Source organism: Perna viridis, chromosome 4, assembly GCF_037379345.1.
Source record: "Perna viridis isolate PV_CMFRI_1.1 ecotype Kerala chromosome 4, ASM3737934v1, whole genome shotgun sequence".
Taxonomy (NCBI): domain Eukaryota; kingdom Metazoa; phylum Mollusca; class Bivalvia; order Mytilida; family Mytilidae; genus Perna; species Perna viridis.
The window spans coordinates 8,842,681-8,867,120 of NC_142448.1; the positions used below are offsets into that span (position 1 = coordinate 8,842,681).

Genomic DNA, 24,440 nt, shown 5'->3' on the forward strand with positions numbered 1-24,440 from the left:
CTTTGAGATTTGTGATTATGGGGACATGTAATACCCATTTCTTATTCATTACTTTTTCTATGCCAGTGAACGGAATTGAATGAAACCTTCACAGAATTTTTGTTACATATTTCAATTGTGCACCTCCTATTTTAGGGGACATGATCTTGTCTGTTACTCTGTTACACCACTGAATGGAATTTAAGAAACTTTTATCATGTTTAGAGAATATATATTTCTTTTTACAGAAAAGAAGGAAATGGTAGTTACATTGTAGATCCATATGCTTCTGATTTATTTGAAATTCATGGACATCAGAGACAAAAACGGGGATTTTGGGATGGAATTGAATTCAAACTTTCGTCTCCTAGTGTTGACTGGCAGAAGAAAATTGGTGGATCAGCAATTGGTGCTTCATTTGGTGTTATAATTGAAAACTACCTACATTTAAAGATTTGTAAGTGAATGGTTATTTTGGAAAACCAAATTATATTTCTCAAATTTACCCCTTAGGTTGGTTTGTAGTATAAATTATGTCTCCCTCTCCTTGACACATGTTCTTTGGTCCTGTCCATATGTCTGTCTTATATGTGTGTAGTTCACACTTCCAAGCACAACTCAAAAACTACTTCACCTCATTTCACAAAGCTTTGTTGGTACACAATATGTAGTTGAATATAGTACTACGCTTTTTTGATCTGCAAAATTTTGTTGGTTTAATGCCCCTTATAACTTAAAAATTTTCAGAAACAAACAACTGAAGTAGCTTGTCTTATGAATCTACTCAACTGAATCTCATGAGAACTTAATAGATAGCAGGGACGAAATGTTCATATTAAACCACAACAATAATTTTTGTTGGGGTTATGCTCCTTTGAACTTAATAATTTTCTAAAATATACATTTGAGGCTGCTTGTCACTGCAACTTCTCTAAAACTACTTATTCTGAATCTCATGAAGCTTTGTAGGAAGAACTGATGCCTTATTTATTAGTACATATCATACATGAACTGTATAAAGCCTTATTCAAAGGGAGATAATTAGCAGGAAAATTCTTTTAAGTTTCAAGTTTCATTAATACTCTCTGACAGGTATTACACTGTAACAAGAGGTAGATAACTAACACATTTAGAATACAACAATGACAGACAAGATTGACATTCATACAAATAAACGAAAATTGTATGAACAATATATTGACCAACATGATCACGATCGATAACTTAAAAACTATTCATGATCAGGAAACACATGCTAAAATCTGAGCTCAGATACTTTATATACAAGTGGATTTAACATGTTACCAGAAACAGGACAAACAACGCCAATTTTTTTATCACTGTTATATTGCACAATGTCAACAGACCATACATTTTATCTTTCGATGATCTATTTATATAATATGCCGAAATATACTTATCACGGATTTCAGTAACTTTTGCACATTTACACAAAAACAAATAATGTAATTCGTCCTCAACTACCCTCTCTGTACACAAAGGACAATAACATTCATCACGTGATACCCCAACCCATCTACCAGTCTCTACCGATATTTTTACGTTTGAACATCTGAGTTTACAGATAAATTTTCTAAAGAAATTTGGCAGTCTCAGGTTCAGTGGACCAGGTTATCTTTAAGTTTGAATAAATTTGGCCCCTAATAGAAACATTCATATCACTGTACATTTTCTGACAAAATTGGTCGATCAATGTCTGTTTTATTACACATTTAACATCAAATTTACTTAAAACAGATTGTGATTCCCACACATAACTAAGGCCTAGGTTATCAAATAATGATTTCATACTCAAAAGCCAGGCTATATTTACATCATTATTAGAAAACAACACATATGAAAAATTATACAGAGAACTTGATAATTTACTTTGGCTCAATAAATTTGACCAGAAACATAACATTTGTTGTTTTATAAGTATATCCAACAGGTATCCCCCCGTTTCACCATAAACCATGTAATTAGGACTATTTGATCTAACATCTAAGATAAGTTTCAAATAATATAAATGCAACTTTTCTATTTCCTTATTGCAATGAAAACCCCATATCTCTGATGAGTACAATAGAATGGGTACTACTAATAGTTGTATATCAAAAAGCTTCAACTGTATATCAATTGGTAGACACAATCCTTTAGTTTTATGTATCAATGCATATAAAGGGGAGATAATTGGCAGGAAAATGTTCAACAGAAATGTAATAGGAGTTTTTTTTTATTTTAATATTACGAGAAAAAGAGTTCAGTGACCCCCAATTTTCTTTTTGAAATATGAAAGAATGTTAGTTAATTGTTCCTTACATAAACTTATAAGAAACCTTTTCTACCAGTTTTTATACACACTTTGTTTCATGGTTTGAAAAAAAAAATATGTGACTAAATCTTAAGGTGATATTAGCACATGTACTAATAAACTAATATCATTGCTTCTTTAAAAAAATGATAAAAAAAAATTGCTTCTTTAAAAGATGAAATATTGTTTAACTTTATGAAGCAAAACACATTTACTGCTTACCAATTTGCTGTTTTATTTAAGCAATTTTGAAATTTTTTAAAACTTTTCTTACAATGGTGTAACTTATGAAATTTTTTGTTTTGATTATTTTTTCAGTCAGGGTGAACTTTACACTGATTCATATTTGTTTTTTTTTTGCACTAGAAAATATTACCAAAACATCAGTATTTGTGGTGATGAATAACCTCTTCTGAAAGAAAGAGTTACATTTGTGTTACTAGAAATAGAAAAAGGCACAGGTAGCAAAATCTGCCATTACTTTAGGGAAACCTCTTGTAGGACTTGTCTTCTATGAAACTATAAAACTGATTTTTACCAAACTTTGTAAAATATGTTTGTTAGGGTATGATGCGCAGAAGTGATGTAAGGATTTTTTTCCATTGACAAACATGGTTTATAAAAGTAGACTGTAGGGTTCAAACAGCAGTTTTTTTTCTGAAAAACTGTTTGGTTAAGACAAATCTAATTGGGGTAAAAGTGTTTGCAATAATGTAATCTAACCATAGAGATACAGTGAATATCTATTTACTATGTTTGAATTATTGCCTTTTTTCACTTTTTTTGTTAGTTTTTGTTTTCATGTTTTCATTTTTAAAGATCAGCACCTCTGAGAGCTCAGGTACCAATGTTTTGAAACATTATAGAGTTGTTGCCTTCAATGTTTATACAATAGATCCAATTTTTGTTGCCCCGTGCAGGTCCGGGTGTCAAAATAGTAGGTCTGCAGTAGCGCTAAGCTTGTCGTAAAAGACGACTAAATAGTACTGAGAACCCTAGCCAGGGGCTTGGGCACTCTGCTCACAGAGCAACTGGGTTGTGTGCCCCGGGTGGTGGAATGGGATACCCCTGGTGTGTTACATGCTGGGGTTGTCAGGCTATAATACTGAAAACCTGACCACAAACCATAATGGTGCATCATGTTGGGAAAGATGCCATGTTCCTCTCACGTTAAATAACCCTGCTGAGGTATTCGATAGGAGTAGGAACTTTTGTGCTCCACCACAGGAGGCTAAATTGCCCGACACTACCCATTCCTCCTTTTTTCTAGTGGCAATCAAAATTTGTCGACCCTTTTACCCTTGTATCCCATTTTTCATTTTTTCATATCATTTCATGTTCATTTTATCATCCATTTCATGTTCATCGCCTGAATATAGCCGAAATATTGCTGCTCAGGCGTTGAACCCCAACAATCAGTCAATCCAATTTTTGTGTAGCTCAGATGATTCAGCAGGTAGCAGGAATAATGATGTAAGTATAAGGACTTCTTTCATTGATAAACTTTTTCCAAACAATACAACTGAATAATTCTAAATTCTCATTTGAGTGCTTAGAGCCTTTAGTTCATTAGTGTTTTTATATTTATTGATCTCCTGTTTTTCCTGCATGCTTTAGATTATTTCTTTTTTCAGCACCTCTGAGTGGTCACTTCAAGGTGAATGCGCATGATGAAGCCTATGCCATAGTTCATCTTGGCTTACTGGGTTTTAATGTGGATTTTTTTATTGCAAGGCTTTGTTTCAAAGGAGATACTGCTTACAACTTCAATATATTTCAGGTACTGATAGTTAAGTTGTTAGATTGAATCATTACTGCTTAAATTTTGAACAGCTCTGTAATACTTCTTTCAAAATTCAAGTTTTTACTTACTAATTGCAACACTTTGAAGATTTTCCTGTAGTAGATTCTTGTGCTTCTTTTATTTGACAATTTCCAGATATTTTTGGATATTTGATGTCTTTTCTTTATTTCCATAGGAACAGATATTTTATTATTTGATCACTCAGTTTATAAACATGAAAATTGAATTTTACACAAATTTGAACTTGCCATTACAGTAAGCAATATTTGCAGTACTTTTCTATTACTTGCTAATAAACCAATAAGTTTTAATGTACAGTTTTCAGGAAGATATAGTTTCAACAAGAATTTATTTAATTAAAAAAATGTTATCGGTATATTTGCAGGAAGGAAATGGTAAAGATCTTATAGACATGATATTTAGATTTGATGAAATCATCAGAGACATTGTTAATGGAATCAAGAAAGGTGTTGATTTGTTCAAACAGATAATTAGTGGTGAAGGAATTAAAGGCATCATAAATAAACTGGTTGCTGCTCTTGAGTCACTACCAGAAAAGGTAACAGACCAGGGATTATAGAATTGATTTATAATTTTTACATGAGATAGATCATGAGTATTACATTCAGAATTATTTTTTGGCTTCTTGTAAATATGCTAATAAAATTACATTCATAATTTGTTTTCAGTGCATTACGGCCTAATATTTTTGTTAGACATATGATGTAAGAGTGTAGCCAATGATATTTAATGTGCAGAATGAAAATTAAAAAAAAGTTTAAGAACAGAATAACAAAAAAGTCAGTGAAAAGGACATTTAGAGTAAGCTAAAAAAAAAAGTAGTTTCATTGAGGTGGGTGTGTCTTTTTAATGACAAATGGAAACACTTTTTCAACCAATTAAAACAACTGATTTCTCTAAAATTTATATGTATCTATATTTTTTTCCTTCCAAGCTTGTGATTAATAAAAATGACTTTTTAACCACTGAGCAGTGAATTAAATTTTCTAGCCATTTTATATTACATTGGAGGAAACCAATTCACCTTCAGCCTATCCTTGATTTAAATTATTTCTCCACTCTCTATGGTAAAATTAGGATTTTATGATGCCGGCTAAAGCTCACATAATTTTACCATCTTGAGTGGAGAGATAATTTAAATCACTCATTACTGAAGGAGAATCTGTAAATATACATCTTATATAAGCAAAAAGTATGTGATATAAAGAAACTTCATTTTTTGTTATTATTGTCAATAATCTTAAGGCAGAATCCCCTTATAGTAGAATATTTTCTCAAGAAATTGAATGAGATGTTTATCTTTTATAAAAATGAAAACTTGAAGTGTATACCATTATTATTTTATTTGAAGACAGATTTTTGTTTTAAGATGGAGATGGACTTCATTCATTTTTGAGTCTGGTGTACCATTCTATATTGAAAATAATCTGAATTCACCAAAATGCTCTTTTCTGTTTGCTGTCGACCACTTAGATATTTAAAACTCTTGTGATAATATTACAATTTAATGTCCCAGATAAATTTTCGTTGAATGTCTTTAAGTGGTAGTGTTATTTCTTGTGTATAGATAGGGAACTAAAAAAGTAAGAAATACCTTATGTAAACTACCAACTAATTGAAAGAGTCTGATGTAATTTTTAGTATTTCAAAACTTCAATGCCTGCACCGATGTAGATGTTTTCTGGAATTAAGACAAAGCTACTCTGAAATGTTTCATCAGTATCAAAATCTTGAGTAGTTGTCTGTGTTGCTTAATATGTAATGGAATGCAAGATATTTTTTCAAGTATTGCATATGATGTTTATTGCTAAAAAATTTGGAATTAAGTTAAATTTATTACATGGACAAAATTTTCTGTAATTTATGGCATTACATAGACCTGCCAAGTATTCCTTTTTGTTACAAATTTCAAGATAAATTCTATACAGAACAATTTATTAATGTGACCATTTTGTTATAAGTTAGGTGCTATTGTTCAACAAGAAATATGTACATCATCATTTTAAAGAAAAAAATAGAACAATTTCATCAACAATATACCTCAACCTTTAGGACTAGCCATCTATTGTATGCTCATCATAAGATTATGTTTCTCAAAGTGCATGGCTTCTCTCTTTTTTTAGGTAGCTGATATGCGTTCAAGAGCAAAAAATGCCTTGAAAACTTTGGGAAGTCTTGATGAAAAACAGTTGCCAGAATTTATAAGGCCAGTTAAGAATGTCATTCACAAAGCAGAGAAACTATTTAATGATGTCAAATCTGACATCATGAATTTCTATAATGTAAGTTTTATACAAATTATCGCATGTATTTTGTAATGCAGAAGTTACTTTTATAACCCTCAGCCAACAATGTTTTGGGGTATATAGGAATCACTGTTTCTGTCCTTATTTCCTCTTAAACAGCTCCAGTAATTTTGATGAAATTTTATAGGAGGATTGGGCATTATATTTTGTTACTCTCAGAGGACTACAAAGGGAGATCATCCAGCTAAAGGATTCCACATGTTAAAATTTTGTAATATTCCTCAAAAACTGCTCAAGGGATTTTTATGAAATTTTATAACAAAAACAGCTTATGTGATTTTTATGAAATTTTATAAAAGGTTTGGGCATTATATGTAGATGTGCATGAAGGAATATAATTAATCTCTGGGGATTCCAAATGGAGATATACTTGTACAACTTAGTAGGGTTTAACGTTTTAAAACCTAGTTAGTGCAACACGTCCTGAACAACTCTAGTTATTTTTTATGATTGATTTCTTTCAATCTTTTGTGAATGGTTAGTAGCAATAAAATCTTGGATGTGGTCTATTTTCAGAGAAATTTGTGGAGGGGAACCACTTTTTTCTAGAGGAGGGCTTAGTACAAAATCAATGATTTAGGTTTTTTTTTGTCAAAATAATGCCTCTTTTTTATGGATTTCATTCAAACATTGATTAATAGCCAGTAGCATAAAAATCTTGAATTTGAATGAGTTTCAAAGAAAAGCTTTTACTTATACATAGTATTTTGTATATGATGTTCCAAAGGGGAAGTTGTTTTTGATGAGGACACTGTGAGTTTTCTTAACTATTTTAACTTCATCAGGCAAACAAAAACTTGATATTAATTGAAATGTGGTTGTTGAGTTGTCAAAAAAAAAAACAAACAAACAAACAAAAACAATAATAACTACGACAAACGGCCTCACACTGGATTGGGAAATTACTGCAAGGGAGGTTAAGTTTTCTTCTCTTTCCCAAGGTAAAGTGAGGTTTGAACAAAATCTTCATGCACTCTGTCTTGGGATTTAGGATCAAATGGAAATTTTAGAAAGTATTCGTGTACACACAACATTGAGGTATGGGATGTAACTTTTACATTCACTTCAAATTAGATTGATCAAATGATTTTAACAGAGGAATGACTCTTGTCTTTTATAGAAACTTGATGAAGCCATTAATGTCAAATTACCAGTGATGGGAGACACACTTTACAAAGCTGTTGTTGGAATCATAGAAGGCTTTAGAATTCTTGGAAAGAATCCTAAATCTGCTATCTTTAAAATTGGTCTTGGAGTGTTTCAGTAAGTTTATGTATATAGTAAGTGATAATGTCATGTGACTATTTAGTATAACCTATTTGTGTCCACCTGAGAATCTCACAATAAAAGCATAGATAATTCATGCAGTCAGTTTTCACATTCTAACAGAGGCATTATTGCAGCAACAGTTTGAGGGCATTTTACAATTAAAAAAGTGCAGTGAGCAATTAAACTGAAGAATTACAAACAAGAAATCTGATTGAATTTGAGTCAAAATTTTATTTAAATAAGGCAGTGGCATAGATATTTGAATAAAGCTTAGAATAAGCGACTGGTTAGTAACATTCAGTGAATTCAGTGAATGAAATTTCTTGTGAAAGAAGTACGAATATTAGAATGATAGGAAGTTCTATGCTTCATTTTGATTCTGATGACCACTGTCCTAATGAATGTTATTTCTTTCCTTTAAATGTATTTTCCTCAATGTATATATGTACAAATTGAATTATTTTCAAACTTATTGATTCTAAAAAATATTGTATATGCTGTGCATTTTCTTTTTATAAATCCTACATCTCTGTATAAAGCAATATTGATTAGTGTCTGGGATGTAACTTTGTAGTCCTTTTGGTGTAAGCATTTGGTATTTGGCATGACAGTAGATCAGCTAAAGATGATGTATCAGTACCATGTTTATGAAATCAAGAAACTTGTTAAGCCAAACCAATTTAATTCTTTGTTTGATGTCAACTTTTTTTTTTTTTTTTTTTTTGGTATGTAGGAGGGTATGGGCCAACAAACGAAATAACAAAAGAAAACAAGCATTAAAACTGTCTTAAAAAGTCCTTGGACAATGTTGGAATGACCTAAGTTTACTGCTCATTAATTTTTAGTTATCACTGGAATCAGGTGATGGTGCCTTTTAATGAATTTCTAATATTCAAAAGGTATTTATGATCATCAAGGACTGTTTTCCTGTATGATCAGCTGATTACTAGTATTTCCTTGACATGAACCATGAATTTCATTCAAATTTAAAGTAACGGAAAATGAGATGCACTTCATTCCTTTTTCTTTTGATGCCACAAAGAACATTTTAAAAAGAGAAAATTTTAATGCTGCACCACATTTTTCTTCGGCTTTTCTGGGTTAGAACAACACAAAATCAATTTTGAAACTACATATGTTTCAAGCGCTTAAATGATGGTGCACATTAATCGGCAAACAATGATGACGAAAAGAACCCTAAATTTCAGATATTTGACTCCAAATTCTGCAAAATTTGTCTTTTTTTTTTTTTTTTTTTTCTCAGAAAATCAAGTAATTTCATTTACAGAATTAACTTGTTTTGGCGTTAAGAGATTCTATAGTTATCTTCTTAAACATTTCTTTAATATTGATACAAATTTAACAAAATTCCTTTATACAGTAACTTCATAGTGGTTGGGCAGGCAATGTAAGCAGGTTTGGCAAATACTTGTAAAACAGAACCTTGAAATTTCTATCATTGTAATTTCATGTTAATTTACTTTTCAGGGTTTACAAGACATATAAAGATGCCCTTGAATTGAAGAACAAAACACAGGAAGCTTGTTTTTTCTTGAAGGGTAAAGGTCTTTTTTTTATAAGTTTAAATGAAAGTAATAAACCATTTTGTTTTCATACTTTTACAGTGATCATACATTTTGATAATATGCACCTCCTAGTTCGGGAAAATATTACCTTTAGTTATTGTGGCATATTGGACCATTTTTCATCATTTAAATCTTTACCTCAATAAGTGATTGACTTTGCACAGTAGTGGTAGTATACAATCATTTAATGTAAATTTCTACATGTTTAATGTAAACATTTTTTTATTCCCTCGATGAACAAAGTTTGGGAGTAAACAGGAACCACCCTGTCTGTCCATTCCTCCCGTCTGTCCACATTTATTTTAAGCCAGGTTCCTCCTAAACCACTCAAGGGATTTTGATAAAAAATTTTTGGAAGGTCGAGCATCATATATAGATAAACATGAAGGAATATAGTAACTGTCAAGGGCTCCACAGGAGATAATCCATTTTCAAGGTTCAAGTGAAAATCCAACTGCAAAAGGGATTTTCATGAAATTTAATTGGAAAATTTGGCATCATGTATAGTTATGCATGAGCAAAAATTACCGTTGAAAGTTTCCAAAGTGAGATAATCCAACTTAAAGGTTTTTCATGTTAAAACCTTGTAAGCAAAATTTCTCTTTAACCTCTCAAGGAAATAAATATATGTATATGTGCATCACTTATAATGTCACAATACATGTGAAATCTAGTTCCCTGGTACCCTAGGATCACTAAAAGTATAGGCTCAGAAGTTCAAAGTATTGTGACCTCATAACTTATGACTTTTTGTGAAATTGACTACAGCTATTTAAAGAAAAGATATTTTGAATTGGTATTGTTCCTCACGTCATTACTGTTGTAGAGATTGTTAAAATAAAGAATGGATATGGGCTATATATGCAATCTTGTTTTAGATGAGCAACCATATTGGTGGAATATGACTGTATTTGAGCAGTTTTTAGATGAAGCTAAGATAGCATTAGAAAAATTTGAGGCAGGAGCTGAAGAATGGGTTGAGACATATGATGAAGACCCTGTAGCAGCCTTCACTAATGGGAAATATACATTGGTATGGTTGTTAGCTCACCTTGCCGTAGGTCATGTGAGCTTTTGCCATCATTTGGCGTCCGTCGTAGTTGTTGTCATTAACAATTTTTTCAAACATCTTCTCCTCTGAAACTACTGAATGGATTTTGATGAAACTTAAGATGATTGTTTCTTAGAGTATCCTGCACAAAATAATTGTTTGGATTTTTGATCGGTTAAAAAACATGGCCATCGTTACTATAAGTAGGATATAAGGGTCAGACAGCAGATTTTTGCATGTATCTCCAAAACCTTCAGTTTAACCAAATTCTGATTGGGTAAACGTATTCAGCATGATGAGATCTCTCTGTGGTCAAATTTTAGTGAAAATCTGTTGACCCATGTTGGAGTTATTGCCCCTTTTGGATGTTTTTTGTACTGTTTTTGATGTTACTACTTTCAAAAATCTTCTCAGAAACTACTAAACAGAATTCAATGAAAGTTGGTATTTTTGTTTTTTTAAGGTATCCTTAACAAAATGACTTTGGATTTTTAATCAGTTAAAAAACATGGCCACTGTTACTAAAAATAGAATATAAGGGTCAGACAGCAGTTTTTAGCTCACCAGGCTGAAGGCCAGGTGAGCTATTGCCATCACTTGGCGTCCATCGTTGTCTGTCGTCCTTGTTAACAATTTTTCAAAACTGTTCTCCTCTGAAACTACTTGACCAATTGGAACCAAACTTGGTATGAATGTTTCTTGGGGTATCCTGCATAGAACTTTTTTTGGGATTTTTGATGCGTCGAAAAAAAAAAGGCTGCCGTTACTAAAAATAGAACATAGGGGTCAGACAATAGTTTTTCACATATATCTCCAAAACAGTCAGGTTAAGCCCAATCTTGACCGGGCGGGTAAAAGTGTTCAGCTTGATGAGATCTATCTGCAGTCAAATTTTCATTTTAATCTGTTCAGTCACTTGGAGTTATTGCCCTTTTTCGACGTTTTTTTGCTATTTTTAATGTTATTTCTTTCAAAAATCTTCTTCTCTATTTTACCAATTGAAACAAAACTGGGTACAAGTGTTCCTTGGGGTATCATGCATAGAACTAATGTGGGGATTTTGATCTCTTGAAAAGCATTGGCCCCTTACTAAAAATAGAACATAGGGTCAGACAATAGCTTTTCACATATGTCTCCAAAACGGTTTGGTTTAGCCCATTCTGAAAGGGGTAAAAGTGTTCAGCATGATGAGGTCTATCTACGTTCAAATTTTCATTTTAATCTATTAAGCCATGTTGGAGTTCTTGCCCTTTTTTGGGTATAAGTTTTTCTTGGGGTATCCTGCATAGAATTGAAATGAGGTTTTTTGATCTGGTGAAAAACATGGCCACTGTTACTAAAAATAGAACATAGGGGTCAGACAGTAGTTTTTTGCATATATCTCCAAAACTGTTAGGTTTAGCCAAATTCTTTCAATTGCTGAAATAATCCTTATTTTTAGGACTACAAAAGTCTTCAGGCACAAAATTTGTCAGATGCCTTCTTATAAGAGTTATTGCCCTTGACAGGGGAAAATGACAGTTTTTTTTTTTTTTTTTTTTTTTTTTACAGTTTTCAGTCTCTGTCTTGAAAACTGTGATAGATTTAGACTTTTACTTACTGAAATAATCCTTATGATAAGTCCTATCAAATTTCTTGAGTCAAAATTGTTGGACAACTTCTTGTTTAATTTATTGCCCTTGTAAGGCAAAATTCAACGAGGTGAGCGATTCAGGCTCCTGGGAGCCTCTTGTTTTCATATATCTCCAAAACTGTTAGATTTAGTCAATATCTTTTAATTGCTGAAAGGATCCTTATTATAAGGCCTGCAAAAGTCTCCAAGGGATCAAAGTTGTCAGAATACTCCATGCAAGGGTTATTTTGCCCTTGAAAGACAAGAAAATTACGTTTAAGCAGTTTTCAGTCAGTATCTTGAATAAGGCCTGCAAAAGTCTCCAAGGGATCAAAGTTGTCAGAAGACTCCATGTAAAAGTTATTTTACCCTTGAAAGACAACAAAATTACGTTTAAGCAGTTTTCAGTCAATATCTTGAACATTATTATAGATAAAATGAAACTTTCAATTGATGAAATGATCCTTACGATAAGGCCTACCAAAGTCTTTGTGGAGTCAAAATTGTTGGACAACTCCTTGTTAGAGTTATTGCCCCTGAAAGGCAAAAATTTAACCAGGTGAGCAATTCAGGCTCCCTGCTTTGAAAGCAGTATTGTATATATTGATCACGCTGTCAATTTGTTTGTCCAACCCCTTTTTTTATGTCCCTGGGATTAAAAGTTCAGGCGCATCATAATTTACCCCTGTTCATCCAGATTTAGGTAACAAGCTTGTGTGGGTATCTTCTCCAAAAAGTCCTGAAAATAAGTCATTCTGAAAAATGCAAAATGTTTATAGTTCTCTTTCAACATATGTACTTACTTAGTGTCTATCCTCCATAAACAACTTTTTACACTTTTCTAAACAACATGAAAACCCCTGAACTGATTTAGCTTAGCAAGAATGATGTATAGATATTTTTGTTCTGCTTGCTAGAATGATATGACATATTTCTAATTTTCCAGGGAAATGATTTTTTGTCTCATAAACCTCTTAAATAGACATAGAACATTACCAGTTTGTCCTGAATTTTGAGCACATTTTCCAGGAACAATTCTATTAAACAAATATGTTATTTTGATTCATGCCCTACATTCAGCATTAAAAACAAAAACATTTTTGACATCAAAGAAAAATTGAGGTAGTAACAAATAGAAAAAAGAATATATTGATAACAAGTGGAGTTGATTCTGACCAAATGCCTGGATGGAATTGAATATATTGGTTTGTTCCAATGTTTACTCTATGAATCTTACACTTTGTAGTTATTAAAAAAAAAGAAAAGCATAGATTGAAACACAGTTCCTTTCTGTCTACAACTGAATTGTATTAAGTATGTTTTATGTACTTGGTTGATTCTATTAATAGTTTGATTGAAAACTAATGTCTTCATGATTGTTGTTGTGTCACTTTAGGCTCAAGTTAGGAAAGATGTTGTAAAGGACATTATACAAACCATCAGAGATGTAATGAATCCATTTGACACCGTTCTTAGAGACATTGCTGGTCCATTTATAGATGCTTACGATGCTACATTCGGTGTTATCAAGAATGTTAAGGAAGCCTATGCTATTCTTAAGAAAGGGTAAGTTTTATAGGGATAACATATTTCACCATTTATTTTTCCTAATACATAAACTAGGTTTTGCAAACTTAAATTTTTTTATCAAACAATATAGCCAAGATTTCAATTTTTTCAATGTGAGGGACTTGATAGCACCTCCAATTTTGGTGGATTTCTTCAAGATAAGTTTAATGATGAGTAGCAGTAACTTTAGCTTGAATGGGGCTGATTTTTATATGCCTGTCAAGAAGTGGTATACAAATGTCTGGCGTCCGTTTTTCTGTTATAAACATGTCGCACTGTAACTTGTGAACAACTAATCCAAATTTCTTGAAACTTAACATAGTTGTTTCTTATGATGATCAAGCAGTCTGTATATTTTTTGAAATTGTTTGAAAGTAGGGAGGGGTTATGTTTTTTTCACATGTCACGCTGTATCTCATAAACAATTTAAAGATCTGTATACATTTTGGTGATGATTCAATATTTCATTTTCAAGTTATGGATTTTTTTTTTTTTGTGAAAAAGTGACATGTTTTTTTTTTTTTCACATGTCTCACCATAACTTGAGAACAACTTATCCAAATTTTTTGAAACTTTTTTTACATTTTCCACTGTATTAGGGGAATTCAGGAGATACATTATTCCTTAAAAAATATGTATTGGTGGTTAGGTCATAAAAAATCATCTATTGATGAAATAGGCCTTAGAAAAAACCAATGTGGGGAATTTATTTTAGAAAAACATTATACCATAAACACTGAAACATGTTGTAACAATTTTGTTTCTCTCTTTTATCAACTTTCTGTTTTATGGAACTTTGACGTTTTAAATTTGTGTACTGATATGCAAAATTTTCATTGCAAAAATCTTTGTTCCGGTAATCAGAATTATTGCTTCAATTCGGTATTATATACAACCTGTTGTCAGCCATTTTTGTCGGTTTCTTATATAAACTTCCCATATTGAGCAAGAACGAGGAATGAGTAAGGATATACTTGGCATGACATCCTGTACAACCCTGTGTAATTCCAAAAACATTATTATGACAGGCATATCATGCTCTAATGGCACAGCTGTTTATTACAGAATTTTTTCGAGGAGGACAGTTTTTGAGAAGGGGTACTCCACATTTTCAAAGAAAATGAGCGTGGCCACTAAGTTTCTTTTGATTCATACTCATATGTTTGATGTCTTTGAGTTCAGTTTAATTATGCTTACTCTATTGTGTAAAACTGTTTGCTACATGTACATTTTATATATTTTTTAGTTTTGAACAATTTAATTGATTCTTATAGTTAGGGTTACCCAATATATTTCTTGGTAGGCATTTATTGTATCAAATAAATAACCTTAAAACTTGTGATGTAAATACAGGATACTTCATATTTCCCATTTAAACCTCTTTTTTAAATATAAGGTAGCAGGTTTTTGCCATTTGTGTCTTATGGTCAGTGTAAATCTAGAAGACAGCCTATTATGATTTTCTATTTAATCATCGACTTTGATTGGAGGTATTCAGTGATAGGGATGTCCATACTTCCTTCCATCTGTTACTCAAAAGGAGACCCTTATCTGTGACTCATCCTATACCACTAAATGGAATTAGATGAAACTTTCACTGAATCTTCATTATAGTTTATCTTATTTTTTTAATTTTTCTTGTTCAATCCTGTTTTATGTGAACACAAAAATTGATTACTGATTTTCACTATGAGTAAAATTATTCAGTGAAAGTCATTTTTTAAAGATTTTCTGTTGAACAGGTATGAAGTAGGGAAGTCTTTGATAGATGCTATATTTGGAACGAAGTCCCATCCAGATTTCCCACGAACAATACGAATGGATACAGATGGTTGTAGAGGAAAAGGATTTTACCCCTCTCAATTATTGAGTGGTTCAAGAGAATACTGGTCAAAAGGGATTGATTTGGAGATAGAAGCAGGAGAAATAGTGAGTTGTAAAATTTAACTAGATTTAGATCTAAAAGAATGAATTATGCTGTCCTGTATTCTGTAAATTTGACCATATTCTATCTATTTTTCATTTAAATCCTTTTCTCATTGCTTCTTAGTATCATACAGACCAGGTTTCGATTTTACAGAAAGTTGTAAGTGGGAAATTGATCATAAATTATGACGTCAGTGTTATTTTAGGTTGTGATGTCATTACTTACGATCAACTTTACAATTACAACTTCTTGTGAAATTATGACCATTTCTGCTTTGTTTTCCCCCGCCATGTGCCGTGAGGGGACATGGAAATTTCATTTAATTTACAGTTTTCTGCACTTTTTTTTTGTACTGCTTTTACCAGTTGATTTTATATTTTGCATGTAGTCTTACTATGAGAAGTTATAGGTCTACTATCACACAACTTTGTTGTTGGCACATCACAGGAACTACATTGTTGACTTAGATTAGTTGTGTGCTTTGCCTACACTGTGAATGAAATCCCAAACTTAAGAATGCTAAAGTTTAAATTTGTTATTATTCCTTGCCTTGAAAAAAAATTATATGTTGGCTGGGGAGGAAAGTTAAAGTGATTTGTCGTGAATGAGTGAAATGCCTGTAGTCTTTTTGTGGTCAAGCTATCAGGTTCAGGTTGAATACTACCTAGTCCAATGCTGAGTCCACTGAATTATTTAAGTTTTGGTTCTGAAATGTACAAAATATTTGCGAACAATGACTGCATATGATGAATTCATGGTGCAGTTGTTCCTGACTTTCTCTGAAGTCTGGTGTAGGTGAGCAAACTATTGTTGTAGTCTCTGGTTTTCTTACTGCACAACATGACAGAGGGAAATAGTAATGGTGTTCTTTGGTTTGCCCATCACACTTATCTTGTGGACACAACTCTTTGAAACCACTGAATGGATTTTGTTAACATTTTGTAGGATTGTTAAGCACCATACATATTTTGCTTTGATGAATTTCATTGAACAGTTCATGCACTGAACACTATAGTGACAGTTTGATTACGTAACTCCTATTACATCGCTTGATGGATTTTTATTGAAATTTTATAGGATTATTAGGCACAATACCTAGTTAATGATACCATGCCACCATTTTGATTCAATATATACTCTGAAACCACTTGTTTGATTTTGTTCAATTTTTTTGTTGCTTTTATGGGTATATTGCCTCTTTGATCATAGTGATAACTCTTAGTTTTGTTATAAACATAGATATGTTTTGAAAGTGTACATAGCAATTTTAGTGATATACATTTTCAGCTCACTTGGCCTTAAGTTATTGTCATCACTTTGCATTTGTAGTTGTCTGTCATTGTCTGTCATTTTTAGCTTTTTTCCAACATCTCCCTGAAACTGCTTGACCAATTGGAATGATACTTAGCATAGTTATTCCTTGAGGTATCCTGTACAAAATGATATTTTAAAATTTTTTAAATATGAAAAATATGGCCGCTCCTACAGAAAATAGAACATGGGGTCAAAATAGGAAACATGGTATTCCAAGTTAAATGGTGATAAAAATTTGTCCTGGAAAGATTTTCCTGCTTTGATTTAGTTTATATAGTATGGTCTCCTGAGTTAAATGGTGATGATGAAAATGTTGTATAGCCATGCTTTAACTTCATTTTTTGTTCTTTCTCAGCAAATGTATAGTGGGATAATCGAACATTTTACAGTGCCTAAGGTACACAACATCAATATATGCTATTTGTCAGTAATTTTTTGGTCTAACATGGTAACAAAGCATGATACCTTTACTTAGTTAGATAATAAGGCATGATTTGCCAGGTGAGCGATTCAGGCTTTTCCAGAGCTCTTGTTGTGTTTCTATTTAGTTTTCAAACTTTTGCTGTGGCAGGGGGCTTACAACTACTGATAGCAATCTTTTTGTTTTTTATAGAAGATGCTTTAACATTGAAAATTCAAAACAAACATGAAACTTTGTTTGTATTGGTTCGATAGATCTTTTGTCGCTTAGAATAAATTGTTGATTTTTTTGTAGATTGTAGCACCATTTGCTGGCAACATCATGTTGACCAATAACCCAAACGAAGTTAAGATTGAAGTTGATGAGTCTTTAAAAAATGTGGAGATTTTCATCACTAATATTGATCCTATAGAGACTATTCTTCACCCATCTAATGAAAATTACATTGAAAACAAGGTAAAATTTCAAATTGTGCAGTGATTATGAAGTTGTCTCTACTTTAGCATTTTTGGTGTTATGACTACAAATGAAATTTTCTTGTAATACATTTGATAATGGGAGTATCCTATATTAGGTTCGCCAGAAGTTAACAAATACATATACACATCTTGTATTTAAATAAAAAAGGCAATTTCCAGTTATGTGTCAAGTACTTATTTGTATTTGTATTAAGTTTAATTAAATCAAAATTATCTGATTAAGGCAACAAAGCATTTATCTGTTTTATGACATCATGTTAAAAACAGTTGTTTTATTTTTATATTTGTCTTCATATATGAAATGAAATTAAATGTTTTTTTTAACCCACTTTTAGTATTGAAATGTTGTAAGCATCTCATATTTTAATGTATAATAGGTTTGGGGTGGAGTGACAATTGGGACTGCCACACATTCAGCTTGTAAGAATCACATCCATGTAGCATTAAAGAAAGATGGAGGCTTTATAGAACCGACAAGATTTGTGGAGAGTAGACCAATAAAACTCCAGCCATATATCCAACACTGCAATGATTACAAGCTTGTTGTTTTGGTAAGTTCAGTACTGTATCTGATTGTCTACATTTTGGAACCTGCTCCATATATTGTATTGATTTGTGAGAAAGTACATTTTTATTCCCCTATAAAAAAATTTTGGGAAAAATATAGGAATCCTCTATCTTTATGTCTCTTTCCAGCTTTGAGCAGGGATTTTGATGAAGTTCTATAGGAATGTTAGGCATCATATGTAGATGTGTATTGAAGATTATGATTGTTGTTGGAATACTCCAATGGAGATAATTCTATTGCAGGGTTTTACATGTTGAAACCCTGCAAGTGCAACCTCCACTGAATCACAAAAGGGACTTTGATGAAATTTTATAGGAAATTTTTGACTTCATATGTAAATGGGCACAAAGGAATATTAATATTGTTGGGGACTCCAAAGTAAGATAATCCTACTGAAAGGTTTAATGTTTAACTATTTTTGAAGCAGGGTATTCTTTTCATGAGCTTGCTCACAGTATTTTCTGGTTTCTAAATAAAATTGATAAACATTGATTATTCCAGTAAATTAAAAAAAGGTCAAGTTATCGTTTTGAAACCTTGTTTAATTTTGATCTAGGGATATACCAAAAAAATTGGAAAAATACCTGAAGATGACAGTGGAGATAATGAAGTTGATGAAACTCCTGATACAAAGAACACTGATGTAGACCCAATAGATAGTCCTCCAGTGTCTGATGATCCAGGCAAAGAAATTCAGGAAAGTAAAGGTAACTGTCCATTAATATCATGTATATAGAGCTTCAATATCTAGTAATTAAGACACATAAATATAATAATCATGGGTAAGTACTTTATTTGGTAGTTTTTAACTGTGTTGGCAAATCTCAGCCTAACACCATGGCCAGATTTGTTTTTTGTTTGTTTTTTTGAATAGCCATTGCTGATATATATGATCAATCATTACCAATTCAGTTTGTTTTTAGTTTTTAGATAATTGTTAGAAAAAGAAGATCAATGAAAAATTGGCCATGATATGTCCTAAATATTTTCTGACAGTCATTCAGACTTGTAAATGTATTATTCATGAAGTATTGTAAATCTGCAGTTTGTATTGGTGATTGTATTCAGAGTTTACACATATATCAATGAAACTGGATACTTCAAGTTGGAGTTTCCCCGTGCAGGTCCAGGTATTAAAAGAATAGGCCTGCAGCAGTGCTAACCTTGTCGTAAAAGGTGACTTAATAGTGTTCAGAACCCTAGCCAGGGGCTAGGGCGCTCTGCCCACAGAGCAACTGGGATGTGTGCCCCAGGTGGTGGAATGGGGTACCCCTGGCGTTTTACATGCTGGGGTTGTCAGGCTATAATACGGAAAACCTGACTGCAAACCATAGTGGTGCACCGTGTTGGGGAAAGATGCCAAGAATCAGTAAAGCTCATGCTCTATTCTATTTAAATGAAAGTAATTGAGTTTATTACAAAGCATGGCAGACATTTATTTTAAGATATATATAAATATAATTTAGATTTGAGTCATCAGATCTGTATATGAATTATTTTGCCTAAATTAGGCCTTGGTGATACTACTCCTGTGTAGAAAGATGAGCAGTTACTAATTATGCAATGTTTCTAAAGATTTATTATTCTATTTAAGACAAACCTGATGGATTATTTTCCAAAGTGAAGTCTGCAGTAAATACTGGAGTAGTCAAGGGCGCAAAAGGTCAGTTTGATATATTGGATTTCTTAAACAGAACTTTATACACTTATTAAATAGTTTTTGAAGGGAAAAAAAATATCCCACAAATTCTGCCACTAAAAACTAATGATTTTTTTTTAACTTTTGTAAGGTAACAAATCTTCATGGGATGTAACTATTGTCCAGAACAAAAGAGAATTTTAATATTCTGTTTTGTTATTGGTATCTTTTAATTGAGGGTTGATATTTTTATTTAGCACAATTACTTTTGTTTTCTTGTTGCAGATATGTTTTCAACTCTTTTGAAAAAGGCAGACAGTTTTTTCAAGAGGTTTTCCCTGACCAGACTTAAGCTTGGGTCAATTATTAACTTCCTGGACATGCTTGGGATGACTGATAGTAAACAAAAATTGGCCGAGGTCCTCAAGTCTATCAAGGTATGCATTTAACATCATTTAAGATATTTTATTGAATTATTATGATATTAGGGAAGGGAAATCCTGCAATAAGCCCGTAGCAGTTAATTTTAATTCCAAACACATAGTATAAAGCTTTTCAAATTCATATAGGATAGACAGTTTGAAAAAAGAAGATGTTCTGTGCAAAAGAACTAGAGAGTCGTTTTTTATTAAGGTTTGCAATATACTATGGCTAACGACCATTTTGACGTTCCCTTTTCCCACGGTGGGCGTGGGCAATGGTGGACAATTTGTATCCACCCTTGGACACATTCCCACCGGCCCACGGTGGACACGTGGTTGGTCGCTGTCCACGTTGCCCATGCATTCTGGTGGTCAATTTTAAATCTTGTTTTGTTTTAACAGGAATCGGAGTTAAAAAACTCATTCTTACGTAATAAGTATTAGGGTCCTGTTGTATTATAAGAAGCGTATCTAATTGTATGAACTATCGGTAACAATATTTCACAGCTGTGAATAGAGCTTCTTTAAAATTGACAGTTGTCAATTACCTGTGGGCAGGATTAAAGCAGAGAAGCATGAGCATTTGCCATCAGATGGAATAAATACAGGAAATCGTGGTAACCTTTGATAGGTGCCATTTGATCTCTTTAATTGACAGTTAATCAATTAACGGTAGCGGCAGGTTTTAATACAGTGCAGCGCTATCACGTGTCAAAAAATAAATTGTGTTATAGAAGAATTTTTTGATTTAATGTTAATCAAGTGTTACTTGTTGGATTAGAATATTTTCAGAAATACAGAATAGTTCAACATAACTTGTATGAATTTGGAAACAACAACTAATCTTGTAAGATGAATTCTGAGAAAAATACTTATGTGATGGAAAAAGTGCAACCTCCTTTTGCTTATAATATTTAAAATTCTTAGAGAAAATCAGCTAAGATTGGATGTGCAGTCCCTTTGAAAGATGAATCTATTTTCAACAGCATCCCCTTTAACGGCACTGCATTATTTTACTATGAATTTCTCACGGTGGCTAAGATGCAGGTGTTCTATCTCGGACCTTTGATTGGCAGGTAATCAATTAAATAAAATGTCAAGGGTATGGTTTTAAGTAAAAATGCAGTAACGTGATTTAATCATGATTAGACCTTCGTGCACGTGTGTACTATGATTGAGAAGTAATAATAGTTAATTTAAAAAAAAAAATTTTTGTCATCAACCGTAAAGAAATAAGCGATATAAGATTTCATGAAATTCGAAAATAAAATCGAAAACGAATGTGGGCAGGTGTTACGAATATTGAATATGTTAAAATTTGAATAATACTCTCTACTATGATTAATTTAATAATTATCCATTTCAATAACTACAGGTGAACGGCAAAATAACGCAAAAATATGAAATTTTCAAACTTAATTTTGTCCCGTTTTAGTATTGAAATATATTGGAGATTTTCGGAAAAAAGGCCTACTAAGTTGGCACACCATTGTAAATAAAGATACCAATTAGTTTAATTTATTCTATATATAGTTAGTCATAAAATTCATACTAGAAGAATTTATTTTTTTATCAGATTATATATATCTGGGGGATTCTAACATTATTTTATACAGGATTTTACAACACATGAATTTCTTTAAAAATTATATCAACTTTGGTTTCCGATTAATCCAGGTTTACATTTTAATGATACTAAATAATGATAGACTTAAGTACGATGTGGGCCGTAAGAAATAGAAAAAACAAAAACAAAAAACAAAACAAAACAAAAAAAACAAGAGTTTAAAGCATTTAATTCATATAAAAACCTTATTATATCAATTCCTAAGTAAACACCTGGTGGTGTCACAATTTTGGCTTGAAGCCAATAATATGTGAAAGAAAATTGATTCTCACGGTCAAGGTAATGATTGACACATTGTTCTTTTATTTGTCAACCTTTGAAATTTGTAATAAAGTTGCCAATCATGGGTTAAATCCAATCAACAGGTTATCACACATCCACCGGATACCGTTGGCGTGGACTCTATACTGTCCACCTGACACGGTGGGCACGTGGACATCAGTCCACCGTGGGCATTAAGGGTGGGCAAAGCGTGGACAACTTGATTTGTCTACAGTGGGCGAGTGGCATCGTCAAAATGGTCGTTAGCTGTAGTGTACCATACAAGAAGGCTTAAATCTTAGGAAATAGTTTGATTTCCTTGATTGAATTATATTATGTTCAAAGATCAGTCATTTTTTAGAACCTCTTGAACATGTAAAGTTTGGATTTTATTTGTGACGGATACACAGTTATGACGTTAAATTATTTTGTTTGGTATCCTTTGGTATTTTTTTTATTTTCAGCTGACAATGATTTGTGAAAATATTACTTATAATTTGTGCCTAATTCTGCTATAATTGCAATAGGCAGTTTATTATTTTTGTAATAATTTTCATGTAAAAAATTAAAACTGAGTTAATCAGAGAATATCACACTTCTTAATTGTAGGTAAGGGAGTGTTATTGAAATCAAACTTTAAACTCTACATTGAATTTTCATTCCAGAAATTAATTGATAATAGACCATGTTTAAACCCAGCTCAGGCTACAGATGAGGAACTGAAACAGGAATTATCAGATCGAGGTCATGCTGCGACTGGATCCAGGGATGAAATGATCAATAGATTGACAAAACCTGATAGTAGTAAATATGTCTAAATTTTTGTTATGAACTGTGGACTTTTTGTAATATGTTATTACCATTGGAGTCTACTCAAATTTTCTTTTTTTTTAATTACATAGGGCCAAGATATTTGTTACAGTAAGACAGGTTCTGTAAAATTAGATGTATTTTTAAACCTGGATAGATTAATCATCCATCTAAACTTCTATAGTCTTAAAGGTTAGACTGGTTTCAGTGCATTTTTAAAGAGTTGCTTTTGTGTAAATCGGTGTATAGAATGATAAATATTGGAAGGAGGGCAGAGAAAACATTTTTGTAACACTTTTCTCAGCAAATATAAACTAAATAAATGGTACACAACTTAAGTATGGGGCTCTATACTTGTAGATGCAATTTCCGGTATAATGCACTTCTCCTTCCTGTTTACGGCAACCCAGCCATTTCAGTTTTTGACCCATTTTGTTGCTTTTTATATGATTGGGTTTCCAAATAGGGGATGTACAAAAGTAGGATCTTTTAATTTATGTGACCAACATGTTATGGCCATCTGTACAATATTGTTATGTTTCAGGATGTCCCTGGATGGCCATCTCCACTTCAGACAATATGTACTGTACCTATGACTCCATGTGCTTGGGATTGGAATGTTGCCTGAATGTCAAGTTGTTTATGTTTCTATATACCGTTAAGGCCTATGCCAGATATGATCCCTGTGATTACAGACTGAGTGTTGGTCTTAATGGATATAACTACAGTATTAAGTTTAACTCTGGATATGACGGTAAGACTTTGGAGCAACATGCTTAAAGCCTGTTATTAAGAAAGTGAGATTTATGATCTTAAAATTCACAAATATTCATAGTTCAATTCAGACCTTTTAACAAACAAAGTGATATAAACATAGACTCAATTTCATGTTTTTTTTCTGCATTGTCAGAATTTTTTTTAAGTTTGAGCATCACCTGTAAATTAACACAAAAAACAGTTGCTGCATACTGTCAGATGTATGAATGTGGAAAGATTACGCTATCAGAATTTAAACTTCAATTTATCAGACCTGATTGTCATCTTTTTCAAAACTGGATTGTATCGTTACAGTGTTTTTATTGTGAATTTAATTCCAATTTTGCCAATTTCTGATTTATAAAAGAGCAGTGGATGGCATATAGATTCTTCCTTTGTAATCATTGGTTCCAATTTTTCTCTACATAAGATGGATAAAATTCAGATTCTCAACAAGAGAAAAAAATGATATCTCCTACAAAGTTTGAGGAGATAAATAGGAATCACTACAGTGAAAGTACTTTAATGCATGGATAAGGGAAGAAACACAAGTTCGTGAATTCTGAAATTCTTGGTTTTGAGGTTTTCAGTATACACATTAAGAGAAATCTTTTTTCCATTGGGAACCAAATTTTGTGGTTTAGCAAACCCATGAAAACCATGAAAATCAGTACCCCGGGAACAATAGTACTTCCACAGTATCTC

At 32.2% G+C, this 24,440-nt stretch overlaps 1 protein-coding gene across 2 annotated transcripts in view; it reads left to right on the forward strand.

Annotated features, from left to right (window-relative positions):
- The window catches only part of LOC148618746 (uncharacterized), a 230,942-nt gene that overhangs the window by 38,969 nt on the left and 167,533 nt on the right, over positions 1–24,440 (forward strand). For both annotated transcript variants that reach the window (XM_088577926.1, XM_088577925.1), the window contains exons 16-31: positions 228–436; positions 3,928–4,073; positions 4,483–4,656; positions 6,242–6,400; positions 7,545–7,687; positions 9,182–9,252; positions 10,158–10,312; positions 13,339–13,508; positions 15,254–15,440; positions 17,468–17,629; positions 18,030–18,203; positions 18,777–18,927; positions 19,815–19,883; positions 20,145–20,296; positions 22,835–22,973; positions 23,524–23,733. In XM_088577926.1, coding sequence (XP_088434052.1) covers positions 228–436; positions 3,928–4,073; positions 4,483–4,656; positions 6,242–6,400; positions 7,545–7,687; positions 9,182–9,252; positions 10,158–10,312; positions 13,339–13,508; positions 15,254–15,440; positions 17,468–17,629; positions 18,030–18,203; positions 18,777–18,927; positions 19,815–19,883; positions 20,145–20,296; positions 22,835–22,973; positions 23,524–23,733 — 2,471 coding nt within the window. The remainder of the gene's footprint in view (positions 1–227; positions 437–3,927; positions 4,074–4,482; positions 4,657–6,241; positions 6,401–7,544; positions 7,688–9,181; positions 9,253–10,157; positions 10,313–13,338; positions 13,509–15,253; positions 15,441–17,467; positions 17,630–18,029; positions 18,204–18,776; positions 18,928–19,814; positions 19,884–20,144; positions 20,297–22,834; positions 22,974–23,523; positions 23,734–24,440) is intronic.